Genomic DNA, 16,177 nt, shown 5'->3' with positions numbered 1-16,177 from the left:
TTTTGAAGAATATTTTTCAGGGTATAGAAGTCTAGGCTGGTAGTTTTTTATTCTTTTAGTATTTTGAAAGTGTCATTCAATTGTCTTCTGGTTTTTATAATTTTTTATAAGTTAGCTGTAAGTTTTAGGATTCTTTCTTTAATGCTAACGTATCTTTTTTCCCTTTAGTTGCCCTTAATATTTTCTTTCATTTCATCAGTAATTACTGTGATGAATTTAAATGTGAGTTTCTTTGTGGTTTTTTGGAAGGATTTTTGTTTGCTTTGCTTGGTGTTTGTAACACTTTTTGAAGCTGTAGCTAATGTCCTTCAGCGATTGTATAAGCTTTTCAGCCACTATCTTTTCAAATATTGCTTCTGCTATATTATCCCTCTTCACTCTTATGAGATTGCAGTTACACATAGTTTAGACCGTTTTATGTTGTCCCATGTATCTCTTAGACCCTTTTCTTCATTTTCTATTTTTCTTTTTATTATTCTATCTGTATATTTCCAACTGACATTTTTACATTCATTAAGTCTCACTTCACTTGTGTTTAATCTGTTAGGCTCATATATGAGTTCTTAACTTCAGTTTTATTTTTTCAGGTCTATGAGTTTATTTGATTTTTTTAATAGAGTCTGATTCCCGGCTACAGTTTTCCATCTTTTTATTTAATATTTTGGACATATGAATCCCAGTTTTTTAAAAGTTTATGTCTTATAAATTTAGTATCTGGATCTCCTACCAGTCTGGCACTCTTGTCTGCTTTTATTCTTGTTTTATTTTTGCTTTTTAATAACTAGACCTCATATCCTTGCATACCTGGTAAATTTTTATTGAAGGCATTTTGTCAAAAAAGAACTGTAGCAACAATTTGAGTTTCTGGATAACACTTTCTTCTTCCAGAGAGGACTCAGTTTTGTTTCTCTCAGGCAGTTATACTAGAGGCAAGTCTCAATACAATTCTGACTCCATCTCTTTTAGAGCTGGTCTTTATGAACAGTGATCTATTTCCAGTTTTTCTGCAGTTGTACACAACCTTCCAAGTATCCCAGTGTGAGGCGGAACTAACATGAGGCAAGTGAGCCACCTCGGGCACATGATTTAGTGAGTGAGTGCCTCCTAAAATTTTATGCCATACATGCCTCATTTGCCTCTTACCAGTGTTAACCCTGGTACCAACTGAAATCCTGTGGTATTTACCAGGCATTTATCCTTGGCGGGTTCTAAATTCCATATTTTGCTTCACAGCCCCATGAGAATGTATAAGCTCTGCTTTCTCTTGGCTTTTTTGCCTTCACTTATAAATTCACAAAAATCTCAAGAGGAAATATAAAACCTTAACATTAGGTTCATATCTCTGCACCTCTCCTTTTAGCCCCTTAAGTTATCGCTTTCTTTGTAAATCTCCCGTACTTTAAAGCACATTTTTAAAAATTGAATCTAGCTTTTCCAGTTATTCTCTGCAGGATAGCTGCTCAGATGCTAACTAGTTATCATAGTCAGGAATGGAAATCCCTTTTGTTTTTCTGTGTGTGTGACAATGAAAAGTAGAGGGTCGAATTTTACGTTTTTCTCAAATTGGAAATATTCTTTCTGAAAATGTGAAGTCATCTGCATGCATCTTCCTTTTCTATTATCCATTATTTAAATGCTGGTGTTCCACTGGACTTCTCCTTCAGTAGTATTATCCCTGAACTATAAGACATGTTGCCTATATTCAGATAAATCCCAGGTTTAAATCTTCATTTCAGAGCACTCTCTGGGATTCAAACTCATGCTACAAACACTGTGACATTTTTACACTCATTATGTGTAAAAATCATGCAGAAATAATCTTTTTTCCTCTTTACCACTATTGATTTACTTTCTTCCATCTTAATTAATTATGGTTGCTTTTCTCAAGATCTGTCTTAAACTACAAGCTTCAGAAAGTCATCCTCTATTCTATTTTAAACTGCACGTAATTCATCAAGTCATATGTGCACAGGAGATCATAATCATATATAAACTTACCCCTATCATCTCCCATACATTGAGGTTGTCCTAATTAAAGACTAATGATATCTCACCTAGACCTTCCCAATGTCCTGCTAACCCAGGGATGGCAAATGCTTAGCTATGTCTGCTGACACTTCCTCTGCTTTCCTTCTTCCACTCATGGTAGGCATCATTTCTTTATATTGAAGCCTTTCCCAGTGAGTCCAGATGAAGTTTTAAAATCCTTCTCAAAACAGTACTCCAAAGAGACACTACCAGAGATAAACAAATTTACACCAACTTGTCGTCTCCCCTCTTTCATCTCCACCAGATGGTAAATAGTATAGACTGTGCTACCAGAGATATATCCCTATGAGAAATCCAACCATGTAATATCCATGTTTAAAAATTTATGAGAGTCTCTTCTTGCTTACAAAATAAAGTAAGAGCTCACTAGTTGAGTGTATTATGCCTTTCACAATCCAGTTCTAAAAGAAATTTTCAGATTTATTTATTATTACTGACACAAGTACTCTAATCTCTGATGGCAACATATTTATCCCATTCCTGCAATCCAAAGGTCTTTCATGCTGCCTTAATTCGTACTATTACCTCCCCCAAAAATTCCCCTCCTCATTCACTTTCTGTTTAACTCCTACTTACACTTATCCTTTCCTAGATGCCTCTGTGCAGAACTAGTCGATCCTTTATCTGTATCATCAGAACACTTTTTTGAACTATTAATAGAGCATATATTTCATTAACATGTTTTAAAGTGTTCACACATATGTATAGGGATCATTCCAGGTAATAACTGTGACTTTATTCAATGCAAAATGCCTAATGGATGCTCAATTAATATTCACTGACAGAATAAACAAAGTGGGCAATCAGTCTTTCTCTTTGGGAATAGTAATATTTCTATTATGATTGTTTATTTCCCTTTAGTCATTAATTCAACAAGTACATTTTTTAATATCTACTATGTGTTAGTCAATGAGCAACATCTATGAGAGAAATCTGCAATTTGTTGCAAGGCATCACCCTGCATTGAAAGCAACAGGAACCAAGTGAGAACCTCTTTAAGCAGCTTTTATGCAAACATTTCAATCTGTCACGCTCCCTTCCATGGGTGAAGGAACTGTAAATGAAGTATTTGGCTCTCAGAGAGTTACGGCACAATTCTTGGCTCACCTTGATAAATATTGATCTTGTATAAATTACCCAGGAAAGGCAGACGATGGTTCTCTGGGCAACACATACAACCCCCACTCCCCTTTATGCAAAGACATAAATCATTTATGAATAGAGCCCCACATGCTCTATGAATAAGTCCCTTGGATTCCAAGATGACTGATACTCAAGTATTTTTCTCATTTGAGGGCAGACCTAAATTTAAGCAAGCAGTCAGACTACATGAAGTTACAATGCCCTTTTGTTCACTGTAAGGTGAGAGATGCATAATAGGCTTTCAAGGGTAAACATCACATGTTTCAAAATAAACACCATTAAATGCGACTGCACATTTATGCCTTTAATAAAACTGATGGCAGGGGGATAGCTCTTTAGAAACATCTCATGTCATGTTCATTCAATTTTAAGTTTTAGGCACTGGTGAAAAGAGGAGTGTTAGTGTGTGTATGTGTGTGGAATTGGGGAGAATTCATTTTCTTTGACTACAGTTGAATCAAGCCTTTGGTTTCATCTGGCAAGTTGTGAATAGCACAATAAGGGGTCTGTGTGTGGTGAGGAGTCATTAAAATAAAGAACCAAAGGGCAGCAAACATTGGTTTTCTGGGATTCTTGTGGTAAGATTAATAATGAGAGTGTTTAACCTCTGGGGACTTCATCACTGAAGGGACAAGAAGGAGAATAAAAAGACAAACTGACAAATAGCTTGTGGTCTCTCGGCAGGAGCTGGAATTTGTCATTAGAGCTCACACAAAGGGTCAAAATGCGGAAACTTCTTGGGAAAAATAAAAGAATGTGACTTATGCTTTTAGGTGCTTTTATTTATGTGACTTGTTCCGCCTTGAATGTTTTTGCCCTCTAATTTCAACTTTTTCATATTCTGTGCAATTCTGTCAGCCTCTTTTATAATTTAAATTGCATATAACCCATAACTTAAGAAATCCTATTTTAGGAATTGATGGACAGAAAATCTTTAATGATGACTCAGAGACGTATATACAAGGAGAATTCTTGTAGAATTACTTATAAGGGGAGAAAATTTTTAAAAAAACCACCTAAACGCCCATAATAAGAGATGGGTTAAACAAATTGTAGAACATTCTTACAAAGGAATGAAATGTAGCAGCTAAAAATCAGGAGGTAGATATAAATATACTCCATAGAAGGTTGTCCAAGTTGTACTGACTTTAAAAAAAAAAAAGAAGAAGAAGAAGACTGTTGGACATTTAGAGTATGATTTCATTTACACAACATAAAACCACCATATCATGTATATAGATAGGCTTTATGATGGTTATGTCTTGGGAATGTAATTAGAGCAAGAGGGGAATGAGCTTTCACTTCTTACATTAAATATGGCTGTATTGGTTTAATTTATTATAATACAAAAAAGGAGGTTGGTTTTGTTCCGGCAGTTGAAAATATTTTTTAAAACAAGTTATTGCCTTTCAGATCTAAGCTTAAATGTTATCTAGGAGTAACTCTCTCATTTCTGCAATGCAGCCAACTTTTGTACCAATTTTGCAACAGTTGTTGCATATTGTTGCAATATTATGGAGAGAACACTTTGAAGGCTGGCATTCAAATTCAATTCCGCCACTTTCTAGCTGTAGAATAACTTGATAATTGATATAACTTCTAAGACTACATTTTCCTTTCTGCAAAATGGTAGAAACAATGCTATCTCCACAGGATCCTTGGGAGTTGTAAAATGAGAGGCATCAATATACTGGTTATTTGTGTGCTTATCTTGTGCATTCTATAGTATTTTAATTTCTTTAATGAGACCAGGGGCTACCTGCTCTCATTTATTATTAATTTATTCAATAGAGACAAGTTAAGTAACTATCGTGTTTCAGGTACTGTCTGCTAAGTTCTAGGACTACAATAATGAACAAGAACGATGGCATCCATTAAGTGAAGAAATCATGTAAAGAAACAGACAATCACCAAAGAGTTTAGTAAGAGAGTAGGAGAATCAGAAAACTGTCTCTGTAGGAAGTGGGTTTCAATTGAGCCTCAGATGGTGAATAAGCTTTATCAGGCAAAAAGGCAGAGAAGATTTGAAGAGTGTGTTAAGTGGAGGGAAATGGGGTGAGCGAGAGTGTAGAGATTTCGGAACATTAAGTATGTTCAGCATTGTCGGAATTTAAAGGGTTAGGAAACAGGGGTGAAAATGTGGGGTCCTGCACCTCCCTAACATGCCCCCTCATCCTCCCTCAGTGTTTCTGACTGTCCAGAATAATCAGACGAGGCTCACAAATATCACGGAAGGTTAGAATCAAATATCTTCCAGCAACTCAAACTCAGCATATGCTGAAGGATAAACGGGTCTAAGACTCAGGCCAGCATCATCTTAATATTAATCTAGACACCCACCAGACTCCAGCATATGTGAATCCACTTGGCCGTCTTCAGAGAGTTAGGACACAGGACAGAAGAGACGTTCTAAAGTAGGTGATCTGCAAAATGGAGGGGATGGCAGGGTGAGGTTGAAGGGCATAAGGAGATGCGTCTTTGTTTGTTTGGACTGGAGTATATGTTGGGGATCCATGATATGTTGGGGAACTCATCCATACCCTTGGTGCAAAGCCACTGAGAAAATCAGAGCAAAGAGTCAGAGAGGGAATGTGTGAGCATCCATCCCTATTGCTTAAAAATTAAGAGCCTCCAGATCCATACATAAAGCTCTGACATTAAGACAAATACTTGAAATGAAAAAGGTATACTGCATGTGAGTGAGTAACATAATAGAAAGGCTAAGAATCATAAAATTTCACTGCTTACTTAGATAGGCTTTTGAGGTCACTTGGTGACCTATCTTATTTCCTGGAGGAAGAAACTGAGGCCCAGGGATAATGAACTCTAATCACTCACCTCCCCAGGCATCCATGAATTATCTCTAAGAAGTACCTGCTGGCTGCTTCTAGTCCCATACACTAGGGATAGAAAGCTGAAAAAGTTCTTTTTTCTGGCCGCACAGTTCTTACTATCTAGTGGTAAGTTATGTGAGATATTTTACGACATAACACGGTGCAGTGAGAATATTTTGAGTAAGACCTGAAGGAAGGGATTTAGGAAGCCTTCACAGGAGGATAGAGCATTGAACCGTGCATCTCAAAGGATGCACAGGATTTTCGCAGAAATAGAAGAAAGGAGATACCATTGCAGACACAGCAATTAGGACACAGACAACATAAACCTACTAAATCAAGACAGGAATTGGCAATAAAGCATTTACAACTTAACAGCAATTAGAGATCACTTAGTCAGGATATTAATGGTACTTTCCTAACATTAATCCCATATCCGAACAAAAAGGAAAATTGAAGGTTATGAATGAATTCATATCTTCTGATACCATATTTGCTAAACAAAAGTATCCAATAACGCATTAAGGATCTGAGTTTCTGAGAATTTTATTTTTCAAAGACGAAAGAAAGAAGCATAAATGGGTACTAATCACTTAATTCTGATTTGTAAGAAAGGAAATAATGGTGGTGTGTGAGGTAGACAGATGGATAAAGTCATGGAAGTGGGGAAGGGTGCATATTAAATATGCCAAATGATTACATACATAATTTTACTTAATTTTCACAACAAAGTGTGAATATAATTACTCCATTTTAGGAATAAGAAAAATTGAGGCTCAAAGACATTAAATGACTTATCCAGAGGCAGGAAGCCAGTAGGTGCCAGGCTCAAAATTGGAGTCCTAGCTCATCTCCAATGTCAGTATTCTTTCTATTATGTCACAATTTCTTCCAGGAACCCTGGGAGAAAAAGGTGAGGGTATGCTGAAGTTCATAAAAAGCGAGTAAAACAATCCCAAGAGTTTAAGAGAAAGACATGTCCCATTGCATAGCTGAGGACTATAAAAGAAATATAGCTCATGAGGGACAGGCAGATCTCCCCCCAACACTTTAGCATGAAAAATTTCAGATATACAGAAAAGTTGACAGAACTGTGCAGTGAACACCTGGATACCCCATCACCTTAATTCAATAATGAACATTTTGCTGTATTTGCTTTATCCAGATTGGCAATTTTTTTCAGTAAAATTCTGACTATGTAATCACTAGCAATCATAAGTATAATGTCTATACATAATTATAAATATGTAAATACTGGATCATAAGTTCCATGAGGTCAAAGATGAGTTTATTTAACTCTGTATAGCCAATGCCCAACTTGGTTCATGGCACAGCGTTAGCCCTTGATAAATCCTTGTTGAGTAAATAAATAACATAATCCCCACAAGTAAAAATGGGGTTTGGCTAAGGAACCTGATAATATGCTCTCTAATCAGTTAGTAACATAGGAGAAGGTGTTCCATAGAAGGAAGGAACCACAATTCACCGGAGATCAATATATCAGAGGGTGGTCAGTTTGTTAAAGACAAGAGTAAACTGAAGCTTGTCTTGCTGCATATTCTGACATACACTACAAAAGGATGTGGAGAGGTTAAAGCTAGCATGGGACAAATCATTAAGAACTAGTGTGAACTCCTTCATTTTGGTTGGTAATCAATTACACAAGTACAGAATAAGGAGCCTGTTGCTTGGCAGAGTTTAGATATATAAAATTCGGAAGAGCGGTAGAAAGGAAATTGGTTATTACAATCCAGTAGTATAAATATGTGGTTTTAAAAAGATAAACCAGACTTAGACAGCATTGATAGAAAAATAGAGAGAGAGTACAAGCAGTAACAGTCCCATTGTACTCTGAGTGTCCCTCTCAACTCTGAGGGCCATATTATATGACAGTGCTGTTGAATAAATGCTGTGTGTCGAGAAGAATAGAGAAGGGAATTTTAGGGGATAAGGGGTCAGAAAATTATTGTAGATTATGATCATTAAAGGAACTGAGGATGTTTAGACTGAGGAGGAAACAGCAATAGAGAATGTGATAATTATCTTTAAATATTTTAAGTGCTGACCGATTGAAAAGGCAGTGGAGATAATGGCTCAAGATGGTAGATAAGATGACCTATAAACACATACACATATGGATCTAAAACAGAAATATATTCACGGCCAGGTGTGGTGGCTCATGCCTGTAATCCTAGCACTTTGAGAGGCCAAGGCCAGTGGATTGCTTGAGGTCAGGAGCTCGAGGCCAGCCTGGAAAACATGGTGAAACCCAGTATTTACTAAAAATACAAAAATTCACGGGGTATGGTGGCGTGTGCCTGTAATCCCAGCTACTCAGGAGGCTGAGGCAGGGAGAATTGCTTGAACCTGGGAGGTGAAGTTTGCAGTGAGCCGATTTCATGCCACCGCACTCTAGCCTGGGCAACAGAGCAAGACTCCATCTCAAAAAAAACATATACGTATTCGTATTTTATATACTTAAAAAACATAAAATATGATTACACACACAAACGCATGTATAAATACATTCATAAGAATTAAAACACAAGGATTGGAACATAAGAGTTGTTACATTTTGTGGTCCAGAAACAAGCAGAAAACGCATGAGATAAAATTGCAGAAAAAGCTATAGCTTAGGACATTGGTGGAAAGTGCAGCTCTTAAAGATGAGAAAAACAATGAAGACGATCGATGTTCAGAGGTAGTCTACCTCTGGGGTCTCTGATGAGAGCAGTAAGGTAGCCAGGTTAACTAACCAGTCTACCACACACACACACACACACACACACACACATGCTCACACGTGCATATGCACAAGCACACACATACACACGTATGCCAGAAACTGATGAATCTGCCTCGAGATGTATTCTCTCATGAGTGTGGGAGCTTGAGACAGAAAGATGGGGCAATTCCTAGGTACGAGTGATGCAGGATCCTATCCCTGGAAGCATGGCTGATGGTACCAGGAGCCCCACTGCTCTCACTGGAAATGGTGGAGAGGGAGCCACCGTGATAGCTCTCAGATCTGCTCTCAAATAAGCAGAAAGTTAAACTTGCAATCTTAACTGCACAAGATGACCACAAAATGAAGACAGACTAAACATCCAAGAAAAACCTATTGCACAAAAGAGGCAATAAACTTGATAAATAGAACTTATACCCAAAGAGATAGAGTTAACAGAGCAATTTTAACTGGATTTGAGAAAAAGAATAGACACTTTCTGTATTATTTCTGACAGTAAATCTGAGGTCAATAGATGAAAGTAACAGATAGGCAGATGTCAGCATAGCATAAAGTGAGAACTTTTCTTTTTTTTTTAATTGTACTTTAAATTCTAGGGTACATGTGCACAACGTCCAAGTTTGTTACATATGTATACATGTGCCATGTTGGTGTGCTGCACCCATTAACTCGTCATTTACATTAGGTATCTTTTCAAATAATTATGTTCATTCAACAATGGACTTCAACAGAGTATACACAAGCTCTACTCTTGACTCTATCACACGTAGCTATTTTATTTTATTTTATTTTTGAGACAGAGTCTTGCTCTGTCGCCTAGGCTGTAGTGCAGTGGTGATCTTGGCTCACTGCAACCTCCACTACCTCCCAGGTTCAAGTTATTCTCATGCCTCAGCCTCCCAAGTAGCTGGGACTACAGGCCTGCACCACCACGCCTGGCTAATTTTTGTATTTTTTGGTAGAGAAGGGGTTTTGCCATGTTTGCCAGGCTGGTCTTGAACTCTTGGCCTCAAGTGATCTGCCTGCCTCGGCCCCCCCAAAGTGCTGGGATTACAGGCATGAGCCACCGTGCCCAGCCCACATATGGCATTTTAATCAAACACTCAGTGAAAGATACAGAAAGGTGCATTATCAAAGGGCAGCTGAACTGAATTTAAAACAAAACAGCTGAACCAATGTACTAAAATTAATTAGCCCAGATACAACAGAACCAGGAACAAATAACCTATAAATACGGAGCCTGGCACAAAGTAGCCCTATAATCAATATTTGTCAAATAAACAAGTATCATCAGGGCAAATGCGTGTCCATCTTGTTCACCAGCAAAAGGACAGATATTTTGTTCACTGAATTTTCATTCTAATAGGGAAGATAGCTAACAAATAAATCTACGATATAAATGTAGGTAGTGATCATTGCTATGAAGAAAAACAAAAATGGGTAAGACGTGAGAGAATAATGTGTGATCATTTGGTTTGGTTTGGTTTGGTTTAGAGAGAGATTACTTTGGAGAGGAAAACATTTGAGCAAAGATCTAAATAAATGAGGCATTGCTCCAGTTACCTATCGCCACAGAGATCTTACTGGCTTAGAACAGTATTATCTTGCAGTTTCATCGTGCCTTGGCTTAGCTAAGTCCTGTGGCTCAGCCTGTCTCACAAGGCAGCAATCAAGAGATCTTCCGAAGCTGCAGTCACTGACAAGCTCTATTGGGAAGGATCTTCTTCTAATCTCACTCAGGAGGTTGTTGGCAGGATTTAGTTCCTCCCAAACTGCTGAACTGAGGGTCTCAGCTCCTAGTTGGCTCTTGGCCAGGGGCCTTGTCACATTGACCTTCCATAGGGCACTCATAATTAGCAACTTGCTTCATGAGAGAAAGCAAGTGAGACAATCCAGAGAGAGAAAGTGAGCAAGAACGGGCAAAGGCACAGTTTTTTACAATTTAATCTTGGATGTGACATCCCATCACTCTTGCTCTACTCTATTCTTTAAAGGCAAGTCACCAGGTCCACTCCACATACAGAGGAGGGCATTACAGAAATAAGTGAATATACAGATGTGGGGATTGTTGGGAGCTGTGTCAGAAAGCTGCATACCATAGGCAGTGTGCCATTTACAGATGTGGGGGAGAGCATTCCAGATGCTGGGGACAGTAAATGCAAAGACCACTGTATGTTTGAGGAACAGACAAAAAGCTAGAGAGGAATAAGTCAAGGAGGAAGTGGAGCTTGAAGAGCAGGCATGGGCCAGATCCTAAGTAATATGGAATTTTTTAGGTCTCAGTAGTTTGGATTTGATTATAAGTATAAAGAAAAGACTTTGGATGCATTAGAGCAGAAGAGGTTAAACCTTTCTTTTATGAAATCATAGTGATGGTAAATGGTATATTGGATTTACTTTTCATTTGTCTTATTTTTGATTACCTTTCTATGGGGAAGCTGACAATTACATGTCAGCTGCTCCCTGTATTATAAAAAATATTTTATTTTACTAGTTCTTAATACCCCAACTCTGACAAGCTAGTGATCTATAAGGAGACTATTTGAAATCAGATTGTTTAGAATTTGAGCTTCTCAATGTTGCTTAGGGAAGAATAATTCATTGATATTATTATTATGGTTGTTATTATTATTACACTGCAATCGGTTGAGCTTGTACCACGTCAACCTTATGCAAAAGCCAGGGACGATAAAAAGTTGGGATGGGAAGAATACGGTGGACGCAATCCTGATGGTGTATGTGGAGCCATTAGGGGAAGGTCTTCTACAGCCACAGATATTTAGGGAGTGGAAAGGAGGCCGTCTACTTCCTGCTGGAGAACAAACACTTAGATTGCCAATTCCTTCTCCCTAGTTATCTGGGTCAGTTAATCCCAGCTCACAGCTGCCAGCTGAGCTCTTCCCTGGCCAAGCTGCTCTGCTTTGAAATTCTCCCCCAGGCCACCTCGCCCAATGATGTCAGACGGGGTGAGTGGCCCGCCAGCCCTCCCCTCTCACAAGATGATGTGCAAGGGGAAACGCATGCTGTCTTTGCTCAGGAAACATCTGGTTGATCCGCTAGTCCTCAAGCGGGTCACTGGCTGTTTTATAAGTTAGTGGAACAGAATAGGATGGGAAGACATGGAGTTTCAGCGATTACTCAACCTCGCCATCAAGTTACAAACTAAAATGAGAGGTGAGGAAACGGCCTCCCTGGCAGGCGCTCTCCAGGGACTCGGCACCGTCGCTGAAGTCACATTTCCTAGCTTGTAATGGAAAACGAATGCTGTTTACAACAGCTTAAAGTAGCCGAAATGGGAACATCAGCCAAACCGTGTAGTGAAGGGCGAACTCCTACTTGGAAGCTTTCAGCAGTCCAGTAATTATTCAATACCAGGCCTAAAATATAGGCTCCTCATGAAGAATATCATTCAATCTCCCTTGGAAAATGAAACACCACATTCACTGGTAAGCAGAATCCATGACCACTTAAAAGCAGATCCAGCCCCTCATAAGCTGTTTGACATAAAACAAATGTTGCCGTATGCCCTGCATGGAGTTCTAAGTGCTGTTTTTGTCCTGATTGGTTTCCATTGACTTTTTCTCAGTTTATGAACCACTAGAGAGGAGTTGGATAAGATAGATAAGAGCAAATGAATTCGACGGGCTGTCCTTCCACCCACAGCCCCTTCCCCATATCTGTCCATGGGGGATACAGGTTTTCTTCTTTCAGGATTCTGGCCTGCAAATGAAAAGATCTTCTCTTCTAGCTCTGTTTTGCCTCCAGCCTCTCTCCCTTCCCCTAGCTACATCAGTAATATCACTCTAGTGAGTAGACTTCTACGGGGCTAGTATGAGCTCTCCAAAGGTGTTAAATTAGAATGAAAAGTCAAAAAAATTAATAAAGAGCAAAACCCTGGAAAACAAAGCAATTCTAGCTTTAAAAAAAAAAACAACTAAAAACTAATTTGTCCTCAATGTTCTCTCTTTGGTAAAAATTAGGTGGAACACAAGATTAAGAATACATTTTTTTTGGACCTGTCTTTCAGGCATTATTAGTCAAATTGAGATCATGGGACTCTGAGCTTGTTGCCCCACCATTGATTCATTTATTCCTTCGGCAGATAGTTTAGAATATTTTTGTGTTCTGTGTATTGAGTATATAATTTGGGAATAAGACAAAGTTATGTACCCTTTTGGAGCTGAAATAAATGGACAGAAAATAAATACATTTAATAGAAAGTATTACATGCTATGCAGACAAGGTAATGAAATAGGGATTGACTTCTACTGCAAAACCTCTCAGAGAAGGTGACATTTAAACAATGACTTGCATGATTTAAAGATTTCAGGCTTGTGTGGATCAGGGAGCAGGGCACTCTGGGCAGAGAGGACAACTGGTACAATGACTGATGCAAAAACAAGCTTGGCACATTGATGGAACAGAGGGAAGATTAAAAAGGTTGGAATGTGAGGGGGAATGCGGAAGCATGGGATCTAGGATCAAAGAAGCCTAGCTTTGAGTTCCCAGTCTACCACCTAACTAGCCGAGTTACCTTAAGCATATTATTTAGCCTCTCTGAGCCTATATTCATCATCAGTAAGTTGGAGATAGTATTTCCTATCTCACCAAAGACTAAGCTGTAAGTAAAGGCATCCAATCTATTGCCTCACACACAATAAGAGCTTCAAAATGTTAAATCTTTTTCCTTATCTTAGAACACTGGGCTCTAACCAAGTATAATGTTTAATTTTATGTGTCAACTTGACTAGGCTATGGGCTGTCCAGATATTTGGTAAAACATTATTTTGAGTGTGACTGTAGGGGTGTTTGAGGATAAGATTAATGTTTGAATTGAGCAGCTGATGGCTCTCCCCAATATAGGAGGTTCCCATCCAATCAGTTGAAAGCCTGAATCGAACAAAAAGGCTGACCCTCTTCTGAGGAAGGGGGAATGCCTCCTGCCTGACTGCTTTGAGCTGAGATACTGGTGTTTCTGGCCTTCAGACTTGAACTGAAATATCATTTATTTGACTTTTCAACTTGCCAGCTTTTGGACGGGAACTACGTCATGAGGTCTCCTGGGTCTCCAGCTTGCCAACTGAAGATTTTAGGACTTCTTGGCCTCCATAATTGCATGAGCCAATTCCATAATTCCACACATACGCACGCACACACACACACACACACACGCACACACAATCAGGTGCTGTTTAACAACAGAATACATTCTGAGAAATGTGTCAGGTGATTGGTCATTGTGCAAACATCGTAGTGTATACTTACACAAACCTAGATGGTATAGCCTACTACACAAATAGGCTATATGGTGTAACCTGTTTTCCTAGGCTACAAACCTGTACAACATGTTTTAATTGCCTACAGTATTCAGTACAAAATGATATGTATTCGTGTAGCTAAAAAAGGTGCATTAAAAATATAGGATTATAATCTTATGGCACCACTGCCATACATATCGTTGGGGTTTTTAGTTTATTTTGTTTATTTGTTTTTAGTTAGTGGTATGAACTGGAATGCAGTCTGTTGTTGACCGAAACATCATGATGTGGTGCATGACAAGGTATATCCTGATGGTTTTGTTTCTCTGGAGAACCTGGACTAATACAGTGTCTATCAAAGGTGATTAATAGAAGTAGCTCCAATCTGAAGATGCTGGATTTCATTTATTCAGCACCATCATAGATTAAGTTTTTTCTAAATCCAAGGAATATCTTAGAGGGAATAGATTTATAGTAAGGCTTCAATTTTGACAGAAATTTCACAAAACTTGGGGAAGATTTCCTCCACAAACAAAAAGAGTAGCCTGAGGCAAAGCATGGGGCAGGACAACGGGAGGCAGATAGAGATGTACAACTGGGAGTAACAGCTAATAACAGCCAACGTTTATTGACCACATTAAATGAAACTGGAACAAGTCAGAGATTTGCTGATCGCTTATTGTTTGGCACAGGCCAGGAGATCCAAAGTCTATAGATGAGGAGGATTTGAGCTGGTTCCTGATCTCCTGGTCCAAAAGGACACTCTTTTTGACCTATTCATGAGTTGGTATAGGCAAAGCTGCTATTTTTTTTTTACATGCTGTGGCTTAAATAAGAAAGAAGTCTATTTCTCTTTCTTGTAACAGTCCAAGGGAGGCAGGGTTATTTTGTCATCCTTAATCTTAGCTTTCATCCTTGATTCGAAGGCATTTGTTCCAGTTCTCATCATTTCCCAGACATGGTGAAGGGGGTAAGAACAAGCTGAGTTCATACCTTTTCCTTTGAAGATCCTGAGCTGGAAATGGCACATATTATTTATGCTCATATGATATTGGCCAGAATTAAATACCATGGCCACACTTTACTGCAGGGGTGGCTGGGTGGCTGTGCACTCCGCTAAAATGCACTGACTTTGGAATCATAAGATACAATAACACAACAACTAAGCAGTGTGCTACATGAGTGACTCCAAGTTTTCTACATGTCATGCCAGGTCCATTGCTAAGCAGTGGACTACATGAATGTGGGGCGGATTCTTCCATTCAGGAATTACAGCAGTCTGCAGAGGACATGGAACGTGTGCACAAGTGTTTATAATAATCAGAAAGGATGTGACCACCAACAGATGGAAGAAAAATGTAATACTTTAAGAGCTTGTAGCAAACTGCTCATTGTCCTGCAGGATCTGTTGTCTACTAATTCTAAAGTCACTGCATCCCACCTTTATGTACTCCACTGCCTGGCAGTGGGCCTGGCCTATCACACAAGAAACTCAGAAAGTCACTTACGTAGTGTACTGTTTAATTGTTGTTCCGTTATTATATCCTATGAAATGCAGCATCTACTATGTGTATCCAAAGAGACACACATAGACGTACACATATATAAATAGATGAGCAATGTAAATGATTTTTCTGAAGTCCTCCCATTTTGTTGGTTCTAAACTCTGCAACCTAAACAAACAATATGTTATGCTTCTGTCTTCTCAAGCAAAAAAAAAAAAACAAAAAGTTCTTCCTTGCAGTTAAGGATGAATATAAAAAAAGGAACTTAGGGAAAGTGGATCTGCTTACATTTTTTTGCCTTTCTTTTTTTCTTTCCCACTTCTGGCCCCTTAAATGGCTCTGCTCTGATGGGCTGCATGATGCAGATGTGTGAGAGGGTATGCTGCACCCCAACATGGGCCAAGAGAGACAGAGGGGATGTGCATGGGTGGTCCCATCCCTCCAGCCTTTTGTTTTTCAGTTAAACTTCAGAAACTGATGTTGCACTTTGGAAACTTGATTTAAGTATGGGCTACTCTGCATGCTGCCTGACAATGGAGAGGATTCAAAGTAATAGGCTTAAAGCACCTTGAGTAGCCCCACACAATGCTACCGGAGAGGCTGTCAGAGATGCTGGGGAATCATGGAGAAAAATGAGTGGTG

General features: G+C 38.8%; 1 protein-coding gene across 5 annotated transcripts in view; it reads right to left on the bottom strand.

The window, feature by feature from the left end:
* PCTP (phosphatidylcholine transfer protein) overlaps positions 1-16,177 on the bottom strand; it is a 90,866-nt gene that overhangs the window by 47,161 nt on the left and 27,528 nt on the right. For 2 of the 5 annotated variants that reach the window (XM_058445396.1, XM_032162811.2), the window contains exon 6: positions 5,533-5,615. The exons of the other annotated variants lie outside the window; for them this stretch is intronic. In XM_058445396.1, the coding sequence (XP_058301379.1) occupies positions 5,568-5,615 (48 nt within the window). In that variant the 3' untranslated portion in view covers positions 5,533-5,567. The remainder of the gene's footprint in view (positions 1-5,532; positions 5,616-16,177) is intronic. 5 annotated transcript variants of the gene reach the window in all.

The sequence above is a fragment of the Hylobates moloch genome, unplaced genomic scaffold (assembly GCF_009828535.3).
Source record: "Hylobates moloch isolate HMO894 unplaced genomic scaffold, HMol_V3 SCAFFOLD_10, whole genome shotgun sequence".
Lineage (NCBI taxonomy): Eukaryota > Metazoa > Chordata > Mammalia > Primates > Hylobatidae > Hylobates > Hylobates moloch.
Note: the sequence above shows the minus strand (reverse complement) of the source record. Positions and strands in the feature narration are given on the sequence as shown.